At 34.5% G+C, this 16,102-nt stretch overlaps 1 protein-coding gene across 1 annotated transcript; it reads left to right on the top strand.

Annotated features, from left to right (window-relative positions):
• Positions 1 to 257: 257 nt before the first annotated feature.
• Positions 258 to 1,175, top strand: LOC115215126 (cyclin-T1-like). The gene has a single exon (XM_029784299.1). The coding sequence runs from the start codon at positions 258 to 260 to the stop codon at positions 1,173 to 1,175; it is 918 nt and encodes a 305-aa protein (XP_029640159.1).
• Positions 1,176 to 16,102: the final 14,927 nt, after the last annotated feature.

Below are 16,102 nucleotides of genomic sequence, written 5' to 3'. Positions count from 1 at the left end.
TAGGCTAGATTCCCGGGATCCACTTCCGCTCACCCCTTTCGGCAGGCGACACCTGTTGGGGTATATATAAGAAAGAGGGTCCGTGACAGGGGACAGTGAAGTTTTTGCTTCCGCTTCGCCAACACACACTGACCACGAAAGCAATTTTTCCAACCGAATTCTCCAAGAAAATACTGATTTCAGACACCAAACAGCCGAAACTTTATCGATTAACTGAAAAAGAGATAAAGAACGAGATTTATTTTTAAATGGATCAAATGGCGAATACTGAGAATTCCTTACAGGTGGAAATTGCTGATAATCAACAAACTAATGAAACTCCGATGAATGATTTACCTGAAAGCTCCAATGGAAATGCGCCACGAAAAACAGACTGGATTTTCAGCGAAGAACAAATTGTTGAGATTTTCAAGCGAAAATATCAACCTGATAACTTTACCTATGAAAACGAATTACTTTATCGTCAGAAAACAGGTATGTTTATGTTATACATTAACCGACGATTGATGTTAAGCGAATATATACTAAACATTGCCGTAGTTTATATGCACCGATTCTATATGTATAACTCCTTCCACCAGTTTAGTTATAAACTCATGGGACCCGTGTGTTTGTTTTTCGCTGCTAAATTCGATGATAAATTGCTTGCTGTTGAGCAAGTGATTGTCGAAAGTCAAACATATTTCCAACAATATCTACATTTAGAAAAAAACAAAACTACCATTAATCGGATAGCCAAAGACTTTTTCCTTTATGAAGAAGCCCTTTTAGTTTGTTTAAACTTCGATTTTCGCATTACTCTACCCCAGTCTCATATTATCAAAGTATGTAACATAATCAAACTCGAAGATAAATTAGTGAAAATAATTAACCAGTTTGCTACATGCTGTCTGATTCTAACGAAGTTCTCTCTCAAATATACAGCAAAAACTATCGCATCTATCTGTATACATTTGTTTATTGAATGGGGTAACTGGAAGATTCCGTTGTCTTCCCAACAAAATCCATGGCATTTTTATATGGACACTTCTCTCAATGAACAATTATTGGATGAATTAGTGGTTGATTTCCTTGAGGTACTTCACAACACAGACACAAATTTCAAGAAACAGTTTCCCTTTTTAAACAAATCCGTGTCGCCAAGTAACACGGACAACGCGCTGAAAACTGACTAACATATTTCTACACTCTATAGAAATTACACAGAAAACCTAACAAATGATAATAGTGAGCGAAGTCCATACTCTTTCCTACATAGTAAAGTAAGAATTGAACTTATTCTCTATGGCTGTGCATATGTAACACAACCTGTTGCTACATTCAGGTGTGTTTTAATGTATATAAAATGTAAATAGACATCAATTTCTCACTGTTCTTTATTGCAACAGTTCACATGTATTTTATTCATATTAACTTTACACAGTTGAACGTGGAAACATTTCTCTTTAATTCTCAATGTTCTACACTCACATTCCTCTACATACAAACACTATATCATCTCGATCGACGTCTCATTCATTTTTATTATATTTCATCTATTTTTATACGACTCTTAATTTGCTAATTATTTCCATATAAATCTTCTGGCTTGTGTCAGAAAAACAAACTCTTTCATATGATAATTCTATTTCTTTTTACTCCTGTTTTTTTCGTAATTTTTTTCTATATTTGTAATTAACGTGAGTTTTTTACTTTTATTTTTAACCATTCAGATTTACAACTAACATTTCTTTACATTTAATTTATCATAAACTTTTGTATTATAGAATAAATAATTTTTTTTAAAATTCAAAATCTTTTTTCTCCTTATTTATTTCATTAATTTCTATTCTTTATTCATAAGTCTTCGTTATTATACAAGTATCAAGGTGATAAGCGCGAATTAATTTTCAGTTATTTTTAAGTAAATAGAAATATAAACAAGTGAATGTTTAGAGTAATCGATATAGTACAGTTGATGTTGTCTCTACTTTCGGAAATTTAAAGTACACGTAAAATGAATTTTGTTGATTCAAAATTGTGCCGCGTGCTGTCTTAACTCAGATATGAATTAAAGATTTGTAATCAGATAAAAACCTGTTTAAACATATGTAACTTTTTTTTCTGCTGCAGAATATTTGTAGCTGTTAAAATCTCGTTATCATTGATGTATTCACTTTTATATATATTTCTAATAGTTTATGTTATCAGGTATCAAAATATTTCGCCACGTGGCCAATAACATTTCACAAGATTTGGTCAGATTAATTACTGACCAATTCTTATAGCCTGGGATACAGGTGTCTTCGCTTTACTCTCCAAAAGTTTTCTGTCTGTCTCATGCTTTCCCAAATTCTTCTGATACAACAAGAGCTATATCAGAAATGACTTATAAACCCCCAAGAAATTGTGACATTCATAATTTAAACATCTGCAGTGCTGGATGTGTATGCTTGTGTATATGTGTAGGAATAGTAGACGAGTCCAAAAATAATAACAAGGCGGAGAGCTGGCAGAAACGTTAGCACGCCGGGCGAAATGCTTAGCGGTATTTCGTCTGCCGTTACGTTGTGAGTTCAAATTCCGCCGAGGTCGACTTTGCCTTTCATCCTTTCGGGGTCGATAAATTAAGTACCAGTTACGCTCTGGGGTCGATGTAATCGACTTAATACCTATGTCTGTCCTTGTTTGTCCCCTCTATGTTTAGCCCCTTGTGGGTAATAAAGAAATAGGTATTTCGTCTGCCGTTACGTTCCGGGTTCAAATTCCGCCGCGGTCGACTTTGCCTTTCATCCTTTCGGGGGTCGATAAATTAAGGACCAGTTACGCACTAGGGTCGATATAATCGACTTAATCCGTTTGTCTGTCCTCTCTATGTTTAGCCCCTTGTGGGTAGTTAAAGAAATAGGTTATGGGTAATAATAGACTAAATGGTGAGTGTAAGGGTAACAACTCTGAAAGTATGTGTTTCCTATGAAGTGACGTAACCCACAAGTATCTCGCCTGGCAGCGAATTCATTTACATTGGTCTCCATTTCAAATCCAACGCCACCCTCCCCATCACCAATACTAAAAACACGACTAGAAGCAGTTGACTGTTTTTATTTATTTGTTGCTTTGTTTATCTATTTCTTTTGACTTTTAGTTTGAAGCCTGGACTGCACTGAAACAAAATGGCGAGTGTTAAGAAGTTTTGCACTGTACCATAACAGCTCAGAGTTGATGAAATGTTTTGGAATGATTCTGTTGAGTAGCCCGACTTCCTTACCAATTCTCGGTGGAGTTCAATGTAGTGCTTTAAGATCAACTTGATTTCAGATGAAATTCCCAGAGATGGAGCGGAAATCCTTCCAACGGACTGTATTTGTGATTGGATGGAACACTAAACTCTTCTCTCAGATTTAACCCCAATCCTTGACCCCTGACCTTCAAATATTATCGCCAGAGTTGAGTGCACACTGTTGAATTAGTCTGAGGTCAAACTATACATCGTGACTTTCACCCCAGGACTCTCCAAAGCCCTGAAAAGGGATCAATGGTGCTACTCTTCTTCGTTAAAAGCTATAACATAACAAGTCTTAAACTTGTGTTTTAACTGATGTCAACTTGATTTTCCATTCCATTGGTGCCATGGACTATATTTCTGTTGGCTATACATTGTCCTAACCAAGACCTGATTTCTGTGTTATCAAAATTGTTTTCAGCATCACGGGGTGTCGGTGTGATGCAAAAGATGGGCAAGGAACAAGTTGCTTTTTGTTGTGTGGTTTTATAATTTTATTTTTAAAAAGATACACCCGGTTATGTTGTAAGAGGTAAATATAAAGGTGGGCATATCGGACAGAGTATCTGACATGAAAAAAGGCCCCTGACCACCCCACCTCACCATCCAAAGACAAACAGTAACAACACTAACAAGAGTAATATTTTGCAAAGAAAGCTTTAACTTTCTAAGGTTCTCTTAATTATTAACAGGAATACTTCTATTTTTTTTTTTTTTTAATATCATGAGAGATATTCAGCAACAGTTCTTTGTAGCAATTTATAGATCAGTGACTAGTTGTCCCTTTGAAAACTATATATTCCAAACAGGAATTTGGCAGCACCACCTCTAGCCGAACAATTATTCTGTGCTGATGAAGAGAAATAACCGAGAAATCATGATACACCGATATTGTTTTTAGCTGAGTTGGGGTGCTAGATTCCCTTGTTTGAAAATATAAGGACACAGATTGTGTCGTATAGCCAGCTGCAGACGATGTCTCCTGGGGCTAAATTACTGTAACATTCATCCTAAACCAGGACTCCATAATTATTATTATTATTTGACAGAATTGTTATGTTGGTAAACACTCTTTACTACATGAAAATACTTCTGTTCAAAAGCTACTAAATAATAAATTTTGAAACAAGAAAGCTCAAATGCCGTAATTAATGAAGTTATGAGAAGTCAAAACTGAAATTTATGGAGAGAACTTCAAAACATGCCGGCATTTCATTTGGTTTATTAGTCTAGCCTTTAAGGGCAGCGAAATGAGAGAATGGTGCATTAAAGACTGCCTGGAAATATTTTAGTCATGTCCTGTCTTTACATTTAGAATTCAAACACAAAGTTGATTTTTGCTTTTCGTCTCTCTATGGTGAATATTCTAGTGACCAGAATTATTAGTGAAAAACTCTGGAATGAATTTGACCATTCCTAAAATGTGAAGCTTCGTGCTAAAGACAGAAAATATGACAGAGCTATGGAGAAGAAGGCTGGACTGAGCAGCAACAATTAAATACCATACACCAATTGCTCAAAGTGCCACAGTGTGGCTGAGTAGACCTTGGACAAGTGTCTTCTGGAATAGCCTTAGGCTGACTGAAGCCTCGATTGAATTTGGTAGGCAGAAATTCCTGTTGTGTGTGTGTGTGTGTGTACGTGCTTGACTTTTGTTCAATGGAAGGAAACATCCAACTGAAAAGAACAGTTATTCACTCAACCAAAATTATATGTGCCAAGAAGATGCTCAATATTTCCAAATTGAAAATAAAATTTTAAAAATGAAAACAGAATTTTGTTTGTCTTTATGTCATTTTAACATATTGCCCATTTTTTTTTTTTTTTTGGTATTTTATTACAGATTATTGAAGTGGTTAAATTAGAACAAATAGCAGATTCATCAAAACAAAATATTACATAAACCTCAGACATCCCAAGATGAATGAAGAGGTCATTTTGAAGAAAAACATTTATTTTTCTTTATTCCATTCACACAAATAAAAAAGAAATAAATATTTCCATAATTTTTAGAAAAAAACATTTTTCTTTTAAATTTGTTCAAGTCATTTCAGCTTTACTAATTTCAAAAAAAAGATTTTTTTGTATTTATAAAAAAAAGAAATTAATGAAATCAAATGAAAACCTTCAATCCCCCAAAATGATGTGTGGCTGACTTCCTCCACTCCTTTTTCATAAAAATCATAAATTCTGAGCCATCATAAATCCGTCCCAAAAGTGCAGCAGTGAACACCAAAGTACTTGTTTATTTTTTGCTTATTCAAGAGATATTCAGAATTTTTGAGGATTTTGTTTAATTTTATTAATCTGTGGTCGCAAAATAAAGTGTCGTTCTACCAAGGTGGTCCCTCAAGTCAGGCAAACAAAATGTACAACTAAACATGTTAAACAAAACCACTACGAGACAATATTTCACATTGAATACCACAAAACCTACATTTTTTTTTCTTTGTCTTCTTCCGATTGAAAAGTAAAAACCATAATTAATAAGAACTTAACGAAACAAGAAAGAATGGTTAATAGTTCCATGCTGATTGAAGTGGAATTGGTCGTTATGTTATGGAGCAGATATTTTAGGGGTGTCCTTTCATTAGCAATTAAGGGGGTGGAGACTCTTTCTCTCTAAAACCCTCTCACAGTTCTGGCATTGTGTGCTTGAGTAGAAAGTGTTATTCATCACAAAATTAATGAAAATTTTAGAAATAAAATAAATAAACTCACATCATAATATAGTTAATGACACAAATTCTGATACCCAGCTGCTAAAGTGTATCCTAATCATTGCAGACCTATCCAACCTACATCAACAAAAAATTATAGACAGATTCTTTTCACACAGAAAATGGTAAAAAAATGCAGACATGATTTGATATTAGACAGGAATAACAAACGTCATCAACTGACAAAATATAATTCACAAACGAGAATGGTTAAATGGTTTTACAGTCTCCAAAAGTTCATCGCTTTTCAACATCAAATCAAAAATCAAAATGATTTTTCATTATCCTTGTTTTATAATTCAGTTGTGATAAATTCTGACAAAGAATGGCAAATCAAAGACCTCCAAATGAAGATCTTTTTTTAAGGTTCCAAGAAAATAATCCAATCCTTCTGAAATATTCCGAAATATCTCTTGGTATAATTCACATTAAAACTGATTCCATAGAAAACATTTTTTATCACATTTTCATTTCCCCACCTCCACCTCCTCTTCACATCAAAGTTTGTTCCACTTCCAGTTATAGAAATTACAGCTTTCTTTCAAAACAAAAGCTGCCTTCTGTCATTTTTTTTTGGCCTTTTTAATTTAATTTTTTTTTTAAATATCATACAGACAGGTAAAAAGATGGAAAATGAGCTGAAAGATGACAGAAAGATAGTGAAATATTGGACACAATGAATTGGTTCTTCTCTCAAAATAAAATTCAAAGACATAAAAATGGAAGTTGTCCTCCAAGCTGGATTCAAGCCAATATTCTGAAGAGGAACATGCCCGGCCTCATCATATAACAATCAATATCTAATGCTGTTGCTATTTCATTTTCTGTATTTACCTATCACAGGTGTGACTATAAAACTTGTTCTCGTTAAATATTCAAATTATCATTTAAACAGACTCTCATTGTTACCAATACAATATTTGATAATGAAGCTTCTACCATTATAAGTTATAGTAATAATTGTCTGCTAGAGGCACAAGGCCTGAAATTAGGGTGGACTGGGGAGGGGGGGTAGTTGTTTACATCACCACCCCATGCTCAACTGGTACATATTTTAGTGACTGCAGGTAGGGATGAAAGGTAAAGTTGAGCTCAGTAACATTTGAACACAGAGTTTGAAAGCCAGAGAGAATGCTGCTAAGCTCTATTGTTTCCAGCATTCCAACCATTCTGTCAGTTCACGCCACCCCTTATAATTTATAGAATAATGGGATTCTTGCTACAATATACAAACAGAGATGCTTCAACAGAATGAATTTTCTTTTTAAAAGAAGAGAAACTGTTGTCAACCAAGGCTTTGAAGTAATTTCAATTTATCCAAGCTATATCTCACAAGTATTCTCAATGATGGAACGATGGTAAGATGGCCTCCCTAGACTTTAAAGATTGAGAAAGTAGAGCAAAGCCCAGTTCACTTTCAGCACACACACACACACACACATGTAAATGGGTGCACGCTCACACAATACAATGCTCAGCATTTAAACAGGCCATACCAGGCTCAAATATTCCACTTGTTTTCCTGTTCAAATTGGCCAGATCCAGCCTCTCACATCTATCCTACAATGCCGTTCTAAAAATAAACAATCACATCATCGAAATCTAAAAGCTAAGAGATAATGCAGGATTAATTCAAAACAATATGAACTGATAAACATTACATTTGACAGCGGAATCTGAAATGCTAAAGGGTTTATCATAAATTCAGTGAACAGAGATTTCTTTAGGGTTCATAGATTGGTACCGTTTCAGACACATTTGAGAGAGAAAGAGTAAATAAATAATTAGGAATAGACAATACTTCTGACAATGAGAAAAGAGATTTGGTCAGTGTTACATCATTAACAGACATTCGTTAGAGCAGTCTAACATCAATGCTCACTCACCTTAGTGCACGAGTGCCGAGTTTTCCCTCAACATATTGGTGACAAACAACTAGAGAATGCTTCTATGCTTTTTAATAATTCTTTAATTAAACAGGTTGAAGGAGTAATGCAAAAATTTCTTCAATTTTTTTTCTTTCAATCTGCCATGTCAGTTTCACTTGATGGATTTTCACATTTCTTGCAATCAACTTCTAATCTTTCAAAAGCTGACCAGATTTAGGAGCAAAGATAAGAAAATAAAACCTATATTCCAATGAATATCAATAGTTTTAGTAAAACGTTCAGGATTTCTTTTTTCTTGTTAGTCTTTTGTCTAATTTTTTTTATACTTTCTCTAGTTATTTTTTTTTTTTTATTTATGGCAACTTTTAGCCTTTCAAGGAAGAAATTCAGTTTTGCACACAATAAAAGGGACTGTTAGCTTTTCATGGAATGAAATAAAAATATTTTATTATAACATAACAAAAAGAAAAAAAAGAAACACATTGTTATGGAAGAAAAAAAAACATGGAAAGAAATTTAGCTTAAGTTCACACACACACATTCTGTAAATGCATACATACACACATATATATATAGATATGTACATATGTGATTACATACACACACACACGCGCATACATAGCCACACATATATACATGGAAACATTGAGATGACATAACTTTTCAAGAAAATTGAAAAGGCTATTAACAAAGTGTAATAATAATAATAATAATAATAATAATAATAATAGCTTTAACATATAAAAATGAGATTGTTGAAATCTAGATCCCACACAGAAATAAATTATTAAAAAAACCACAATTGTCTTATAGTGAAGGAGAAAATCAATGTTTCTGTAACAGCAAAAAAAGCAGCCTAAGAAAAAAAAATAAAACAACTAATATTGGCAGAAAGCCAAAAAGTTTTTTTGGGGGGGAGAGGCAGGGTCAATTAGATTGATCCCAAAACATAACTGGTATTTTTATTCCTATTGACTCGAGAGAGACAAAAGTGAAAGATGACCCTTGGGGAGGGGACACAAAATATAAACTAAATACCACAAGGCATCCCATGATAATAATCCTTTCTATAATAGGTACAAGGCCTGAAAATTTGCAGGAAGGGGGATAGTCAATTACATCGACCCCAGTGCATGACTGGTACTTATTTGATCAATTCTGAAAGGATTAAAAGTAAAATCAAACTTGACAGAATCTGAATGCCGCTAAGCATTTTGTCCAATAACGATTCTGACAGCTCACCACCTTATTAATGGTTCCTAAGACAGGCACAAGGCTAGAGATTTATGAAAAGGGAGTTCATTGATTAAATCCTTGCCCTCAGTACTCGACCGTTTCATAATATTATAAAAGCCTGGAATGGTGAAAGGCAAAGTTAACACTTGGAGAAAAGTAAGAGGTCAGAACAACAACTGCAAGACATTTGGCCCATTGCTCTGCTGATTCTACCAATCTGCCACCAGGAATTTGGTAGGAGCAAACTGTCATTTATATCATCTAAACCAGCGTATGACTGGTATGTTAGTTTATCAGCTCCAGAAGAATAACACAAAGCTTACCATAGCAACACTTGAACTCCGAATCAGAGCCAGAACGAATACTGCAAAGCAATTGTCCAACAATTCTGATAATCAACCAGTTAAGAAGAAGAAGAAGAAGATCCCTAACTTTACCACAAGGACCAACAATTTGCAAGACAGACAGACATGCACATACACACACACATACATACACACAAATATATACACACACATACTTACATACATACATACATACATACAAACACGCGCACATACATACACACGCACACACTCATATACATACATACATACACACACACTCACATACATACACACACACTCACATACATACATACATAAACACATACATACATACATACATACATACATACACACACACATATGTACATACATACATACATACAAACAAACGCGCACACACATACATACATACATAAATACATACAAGCACACGCACACACTCACATACATACATACGCACACACTCACATACATACATACATACGCACGTACGCACACAGATACATACATACAAACACACACGCACACACACATACATACATACATACATACAAGCACACATACATACATACACCAACACACACATACATACATACATACACACGCATACATACACACACATACGTACATACACACATACACATACACATATAGATACCTTTGAGCATCCAAGACAGATCACTCTAAACAACATTGCATGGAACACAAATAAGCATTTTATAGAATGGCGTAAAATGGTGTGGAATTACATGACGCGATTTCTTTATTCCAAAAAACACATTTTTAAAGAAAGTTTACATATCTTTAGATATATTCTAAAACCTTTATTTTAATTACTTTTTTTCTTAAAATAAGGTAAAATACGACCAAATAAACAGCGAAGGGCAGGTAACAAATAACCGATAATTACCATCTGCATTAGTTATTTCCCTTGAATCGCTACCCGCTCACAAACGTGTGTAAGCTCACAGAATCGCATCGTGTACCTCTGCATGTGTGTGTGTGTGTGTGTGCTTGTGTCTCACTGATGCAGGATGACTTTAAGATGTGTAATTTTCCTAAATAATTTCATTTTAAATTTCATGCTTCAGCATTACAGAAAAATAATCCTTTTCCCCCGAATTTCTTCACAACGTGACGCGTGTTTACAATGGAAACATTACTAAAAGTCACATATTATTGTTAATACTAAAAGTAACGAGAGTTGGTGAGTTTGAAAACACATGATGATAGAAAAATGTGCTGAATGTAATTTATATTTTCTGATTCAGACCTAGAAGCCATCAAGTCCTTTATCTTGGCAAATAAGATCACAACATTTGCCCTGAACGAGTCACCGGTTTGTGGCAGGGTTAAGGGCCAGCAGCGATTTTGAGGAGACAAGAGACAAAGCGACTACACCATTGGAAAGTAATTCTCTGGTATTTTATTCATCACAAAATGGTAAAAATCAAACCTGACCGGACGGGACATTCAGCTGAGAAGATAATGTGCCGGAATATAAGGCCATTCAGCATTTTCTCCGACGTGCTAACGATGCTTCTAGCACGTCGCCTCACGTAAGTACAATGCGATTTACCAAGTTTTTCCGAAGTAGTAGTAGTAGTAGTAGTAGTAGTAGTAGTAGTAGTAGTAGTAGTATAGAATCTTTAATATGCCGGACTAAGTGCTTAGCGGTATTTCGTCTGACGTTACGTTCTGAGTTCAAATTCCGCCGAGGTCGATTTTTCCTTTCATCCTCTCAGCGTCGATAAATTAAGGACCAGTTACGCACTGGGGTCGATGTAATCGACTTAATCCGTTTGTCTGTCCTTGTTTGTCCCCTCTGTGTTTATTCCCTTGTGGGTAGTAAAGAAATAGGTATTTCGTCTGCCGCTACGTTCTCAGTTCAAATGCCCCCGAGGTCGACTTTGCCGTTCATCCTTTCGGAGTCGATGAAGTACTAGTTACATACTGGGGTCGATGTGATCGAATGCCTCCCCCCTCCCCAATAATTTCTGGCCTTGTGCCTATTGAGGAAAGGATTATTATTGTAATTATTATTTTGGTTTTGGCTCACGTTCGGTCATATTCCTGACAGGAATTATGTGGTTAGCGGGTTACTACCTCTAACCTTAGGGATACACAAGTTTTCATCAATCTTCCAAGTGCTTAGAAACCTCATGACAATCCTTCCTGTCCATAAGAGACAAACTTTCGTAAGAGCACTACAGGGCTTTCCCCTCCAGATGAACAATCGAAAGAGTATCAAGCGAAATGGACGCTGGCATATAGTTATGTTCTGCGTTCAAATACGTCAAGGCCCATATTTGCCGTTCATCCTTGTAATGCTGAGAAGCATAAATAGTAGACTGTTTTACTAGAAATTATCATTAATATTAATTAGAGCAACAGAATACAATAATAGCCCTTCGTGGACATCACAAGACAATCGCCCTCGATTGAGCCTTATGTGCTATTTTCTACACATAAGAAATAGAAAACCAAACAAGACCAGTCAGACACCAGACATCACACAATATTTCGTCTAAATTTCCATTGTCATCTAAACAGGCAATAGCCAATCGTCCCTCAGCAGCTCAAAACCTCCCGTCTTACAAATAAAACCAGACATTGTATAGTCCACTCCCAGCTGCATTCTGCTAGGTCGTCGTACCTGGAAAGCCTTTGGCCATTCAACAACTACATCAGAGTATCCTGACGCTTCGCAACGACACATTCGATAATACAGTTTCCATTTGCAACATACTTTTTATGGATCTTTTCACTCACAATTTTCATTTCGTTTAATTTTCGTCCAATTCATTGCAATTTCTGTGTATTGATGTACGTTTTCTATGCTAATTATAGAAACGAAATTCCTTTTCGCCATAAAAAAATAAATATAATGTTAATAGCATTTAAAATTTGTAAATTTTTGAGTAATTTTAGCCAATCGAAAACCACAAACACATCGGTGCTAGTTTCCATGGTAACAAGTCGAGGTAGTGTCTGCTTTCCAAACACGTCTACTTTACACGTCTGTTGTTGTCCTGTCACCACCTCACTCACCATTTGGCCTTTTTATATTCTTTATATGCCTCTTACAACATTTCGCATGATTTCATTCATTAAAATTTATTAATGACACGTAGGGAGACGGTCTCTCATAAATCTGTAGAGATTATATTCAAAAGTAAAACTTATTAAAACTTCTGTCGACGTCGTCGTAATGTTTTGTCTAACATTGTCATGTTGCTATGCACAGCTATCACGCAGAAAATGCCGGCTTTTCAAATCCTACTTCATTATTCGATGAAAATAATCAACCTTTAAGCCTCTATAACATGCTTCTCAAATTTTTCTGCAACAATTGAATAACAACACCAAATTCAGTGTGAGAAAATTCATTAATATACCAAGTTTGAAAATTTTCAGACAATTTAAAAATATGCATTTTTATAAGTTCTCCTGGTTCTTTTTCACAATAAAAGTGATTTTCATTAAAAGCGATTCGTCACATGCGTAGCTGTTAGTCTTTCTCTGTGTGTTTGTGTACAAAGTCGTGGTTAAGTCGTTTACATAAACAACTTTTTTATAGTTGTTTATTTATGTTGGAAAAGCAAACAGATTTCAACGATATGTATTTTTGTTTGTATGAAGCAAAATACGAAGCAGATATATTTTAAGTTATTTTTATTTTTATACTTAAACGGCAAATCCCCATATGTTATGCGTGACAAAGTAATGTTAAACATTTAAATAAAAAAAATTAGCAGTTAATTGTCGATATTCAGAAAAAGGTTTAATATACATGTTAAAATACAAATATAACAAAATTAATGAAAGTATAATTTTAAAATATTTTATAAATCTGTTCTGCTTTTGCTAATATAGATGTGGTGAGCTTCAATTTATAAATTTCTATCTTCTATGAATTCAATTAAAAGACTATTTTACTTGGAGGTAAGTTTACACTCCATCGGCGTTTATGACGCATCTTTAATTAGGCTAGATTCCCGGGATCCACTTCCGCTCGCCCCTTTCGGCAGGCGACACCTGTTGGGGTATATATAAGAAAGAGGGTCCGTGACAGGGGACAGTGAAGTTTTTCCTCCCGCTGCTACCGCTTCGCCAACACACACTGACCACGAAAACAATTTTTCCAACCGAATTCTCCAAGAAAATACTGATTTCAGACACCAAACAGCCGAAACTTTATCGATTAACTGAAAAAGAGATAAAGAACGAGATTTATTTTTAAATGGATCAAATGGCGAATACTGAGAATTCCTTACAGGTGGAAATTGCTGATAATCAACAAACTAATGAAACTCCGATGAATGATTTACCTGAAAGCTCCAATGGAAATGCGCCACGAAAAACAGACTGGATTTTCAGCGAAGAACAAATTGTTGAGATTTTCAAGCGAAAATATCAACCTGATAACTTTACCTATGAAAACGAATTACTTTATCGTCAGAAAACAGGTATGTTTATGTTATACATTAACCGACGATTGATGTTAAGCGAATATATACTAAACATTGCCGTAGTTTATATGCACCGATTCTATATGTATAACTCCTTCCACCAGTTTAGTTATAAACTCATGGGACCCGTGTGTTTGTTTTTCGCTGCTAAATTCGATGATAAATTGCTTGCTGTTGAGCAAGTGATTGTCGAAAGTCAAACATATTTCCAACAATATCTACATTTAGAAAAAAACAAAACTACCATTAATCGGATAGCCAAAGACTTTTTCCTTTATGAAGAAGCCCTTTTAGTTTGTTTAAACTTCGATTTTCGCATTACACTACCCCAATCTCATATTATCAAAGTATGTAACATAATCAAACTTGAAGATAAATTAGTGAAAATAATTAACCAGTTTGCTACATGCTGTCTGATTTTAACGAAGTTCTCTCTCAAATATACAGCAAAAACTATCGCATCTATCTGTATATATTTGTTTATTGAATGGGGTAACTGGAAGATTCCGTTGTCTTCCCAACAAAATCCATGGCATTTTTATATGGACACTTCTCTCAATGAACAATTATTGGATGAATTAGTGGTTGATTTCCTTGAGGTACTTCACAACACAGACACAAATTTCAAGAAACAGTTTCCCTTTTTAAACAAATCCGTGTCGCCAAGTAACACGGACAACGCGCTGAAAACTGACTAACATATTTCTACACTCTATAGAAATTACACAGAAAACCTAACAAATGATAATAGTGAGCGAAGTCCATACTCTTTCCTACATAGTAAAGTAAGAATTGAACTTATTCTCTATGGCTGGGCATATGTAACACAACCTGCTGCTACATTCAGGTGTGTTTTAATGTATATAAAATGTAAATAGACATCAATTTCTCACTGTTCTTTATTGCAACAGTTCACATGTATTTTATTCATATTAACTTTACACAGTTGAACATGGAAACATTTCTCTTTAATTCTCAATGTTCTACACTCACATTCCTCTACATACAAACACTATATCATCTCAATCGACGTCTCATTCATTTTTATTATATTTCATCTATTTTTATACGACTCTTAATTTTTACTCCTGTTTTTTTCTATATTTGTAATTAACGTGAGTTTTATTTTTTCTATATTTGTAATTAACGTGAGTTTTATTTTTTCTATATTTGAAATTAACGTGAGTTTTTTACTTTTATTTTTAACCATTCAGATTTACAACTAACATTTCTTTACATTTAATTCGTCATAAACTTTTGTATTATAGAATAAATGATTTTTTTTAAATTTCAAAATCTTTTTTCTCCTCATTTATTTCATTAATTTCTATTCTTTATTCATAAGTCTTCGTTATTATACAAGTATCAAGGTGTTAAGCTCGAATTAATAAACCCCTTACAATGTCTCGCAGAATTTATACCGACTGTCTGCGTTTTGATTTGAATCTCCGCCGAGATCAACTTTGCTTTTCATTCTTTCACAGTCCATAAATAACGATTCATCTCCGAGCAGCTGACCATCTCAATAGCTTGAGTGATTCTAAAGAAGATGACTTACGGCAGCTATTCCGTCTCAGTGTATTTTCATTTCAAATCCTGCCCTCATTACAGACGTTGAGACTGTCAACAGGTTGAAAAAGCAATAGAAACGGCTTTCTTGGTTAGGTTGAAGATCGACTGCCTACATCCTTAAAACCTTATCCAGAAATGATTTTTAAAATATTGAATTCACCTGTGCAGAAGCGATTTATATCAACACAGGCGTTTATAAATATTGTAATAATAAACTCTTTAAACTAGATCTTTATTTCGTTTATTTCGTTATATTTTCAGTTATTTTTCTTAAATTCTTTCTTTTACTTAATGTTTTCTTACTCCAACATGTCGACTGGTCTTTTTTCTCTATTCAAATTCCCTGTCCTCCATACTGCGGTTGTCTATCTTCCTATTCCCGGACAGATATCATAGGAGGGCAATGGATAATTCTGCTGTTTCATTTCTCTTCATCTCCTCACAGTTTCCTCGAAGCCCGACGTCCAGCTACACTTCCATCTAACAAACCCCATAACATAGACGTATATATGCGGGCGTATTTGAACATACATCTATGTATACATCCATAAACACGTATATTCATAGACACACCCACCCACATATCTATCTGTGTGTATATATATATATATATATATATATATAT

This window comes from Octopus sinensis, linkage group LG8 (genome assembly GCF_006345805.1).
Source record: "Octopus sinensis linkage group LG8, ASM634580v1, whole genome shotgun sequence".
Classification (NCBI taxonomy): Eukaryota; Metazoa; Mollusca; class Cephalopoda; order Octopoda; family Octopodidae; genus Octopus; species Octopus sinensis.
This window is presented reverse-complemented; position numbering and strand designations above follow the sequence as displayed.

What these genes read in the sequence shown, in the direction of transcription:
- LOC115215126 (XM_029784299.1), top strand. Translation starts at nt 258, where the DNA reads ATGGCGAATACTGAGAATTCCTTACAGGTGGAAATTGCTGATAATCAA.